The sequence below is a fragment of the Seriola lalandi genome, unplaced genomic scaffold (assembly GCF_002814215.2).
Source record: "Seriola lalandi dorsalis isolate HSWRI2012SDOR001 ecotype SW California unplaced genomic scaffold, Sedor1 jcf7180001979047, whole genome shotgun sequence".
Lineage (NCBI taxonomy): Eukaryota > Metazoa > Chordata > Actinopteri > Carangiformes > Carangidae > Seriola > Seriola lalandi.
In genome coordinates, this window is record NW_019449713.1 from 1 (window position 1) to 804 (window position 804).

The 804-nt window shown below is 40.2% G+C and overlaps 1 protein-coding gene across 1 annotated transcript; it reads left to right on the plus strand.

Moving 5' to 3' along the window:
* The first annotated feature begins 117 nt into the window (after window positions 1-117).
* On the plus strand, window positions 118-798 carry LOC111658259 (calcineurin B homologous protein 3-like). Its single transcript, XM_023410724.2, has 3 exons — window positions 118-270; window positions 353-400; window positions 498-798. Exons 1-3 carry the CDS (start codon window positions 133-135, stop codon window positions 588-590), a joined length of 279 nt encoding a protein of 92 aa, XP_023266492.1. The 5' UTR covers window positions 118-132; the 3' UTR covers window positions 591-798.
* The last annotated feature ends 6 nt before the right edge of the window (window positions 799-804 follow it).

The following is an 804-nucleotide window of genomic DNA, read 5'->3' on the forward strand; positions in this document are numbered from 1 at the left end:
CAAACAATAAACAAACCTTTTCTTACCATAAAACACAGACAATTTTAACCACACTCTGAACCTGAGCTGTACCAAACGGAAACCATGTCAAACATGCAAACAATAACAATAATAATGTAAGTATATTAACTGATGGCTCTGTATGCCACATTCTCATCCAAGGTAGTAGAGGAGCTTCTGTCAAAGAGTGGAGCCATCGGGCTGGAGGCTGCCAAGGCAATAGCAGATGCTGCCATGTTGGAAGTGGCGAGCACAAATGTGCCTCACATGGTAAGGGAACAGTTACAATCAATTCACACAGTCGCCTATCTGCAGAAAAGTAGCAGATTAATTTGTCTCTTTATCGTTTCAGGCCCCAGATGATTTCTATGAAGGAATTACGTTCGAGCATTTTGAACAGGTTTGCACTTTTTCTGACTTTATCGTCACCCTTACCCAAAAAAATGATACACTGTATTTATCACTTACTTAAGGAAGCTTTTGTCGTCTGCCCACAGATTTTAAAAGGGCTTGAAATGGAGACCAGGATGCACATTCGCTTTTTGGATGTAGACACCACTACGATGCGTTGTGGGAAATCAGCCTCTTGACATGTTTATGTAGCTGCTGTTTTTAGCAGAACCTCTCCAGTCCTTAAATGGAGTGAAGCCAAATACTTTTGATATGGACGAATATATATTTTTGGACGAGAAATAATCAGACTTTTTTTTTTTTTATATATACGAATTAAAACAAGCGTCTGCTGCTGCTGCTGCTGCAGTTTCGTTTGGATGGTGGAAGTCAAAGGACGTTTGTTCACCTTTC

What these genes read in the sequence shown, in the direction of transcription:
- LOC111658259 (XM_023410724.2), top strand. Translation starts at nt 133, where the DNA reads ATGGCTCTGTATGCCACATTCTCATCCAAGGTAGTAGAGGAGCTTCTG. An exon ending in GCACAAATGTGCCTCACATG is followed by an intron (nt 271 to 352) that starts GTAAGGGAACAG and finishes TTATCGTTTCAG; the next exon opens with GCCCCAGATGATTTCTATGA. An exon ending in CGTTCGAGCATTTTGAACAG is followed by an intron (nt 401 to 497) that starts GTTTGCACTTTT and finishes GTCTGCCCACAG; the next exon opens with ATTTTAAAAGGGCTTGAAAT.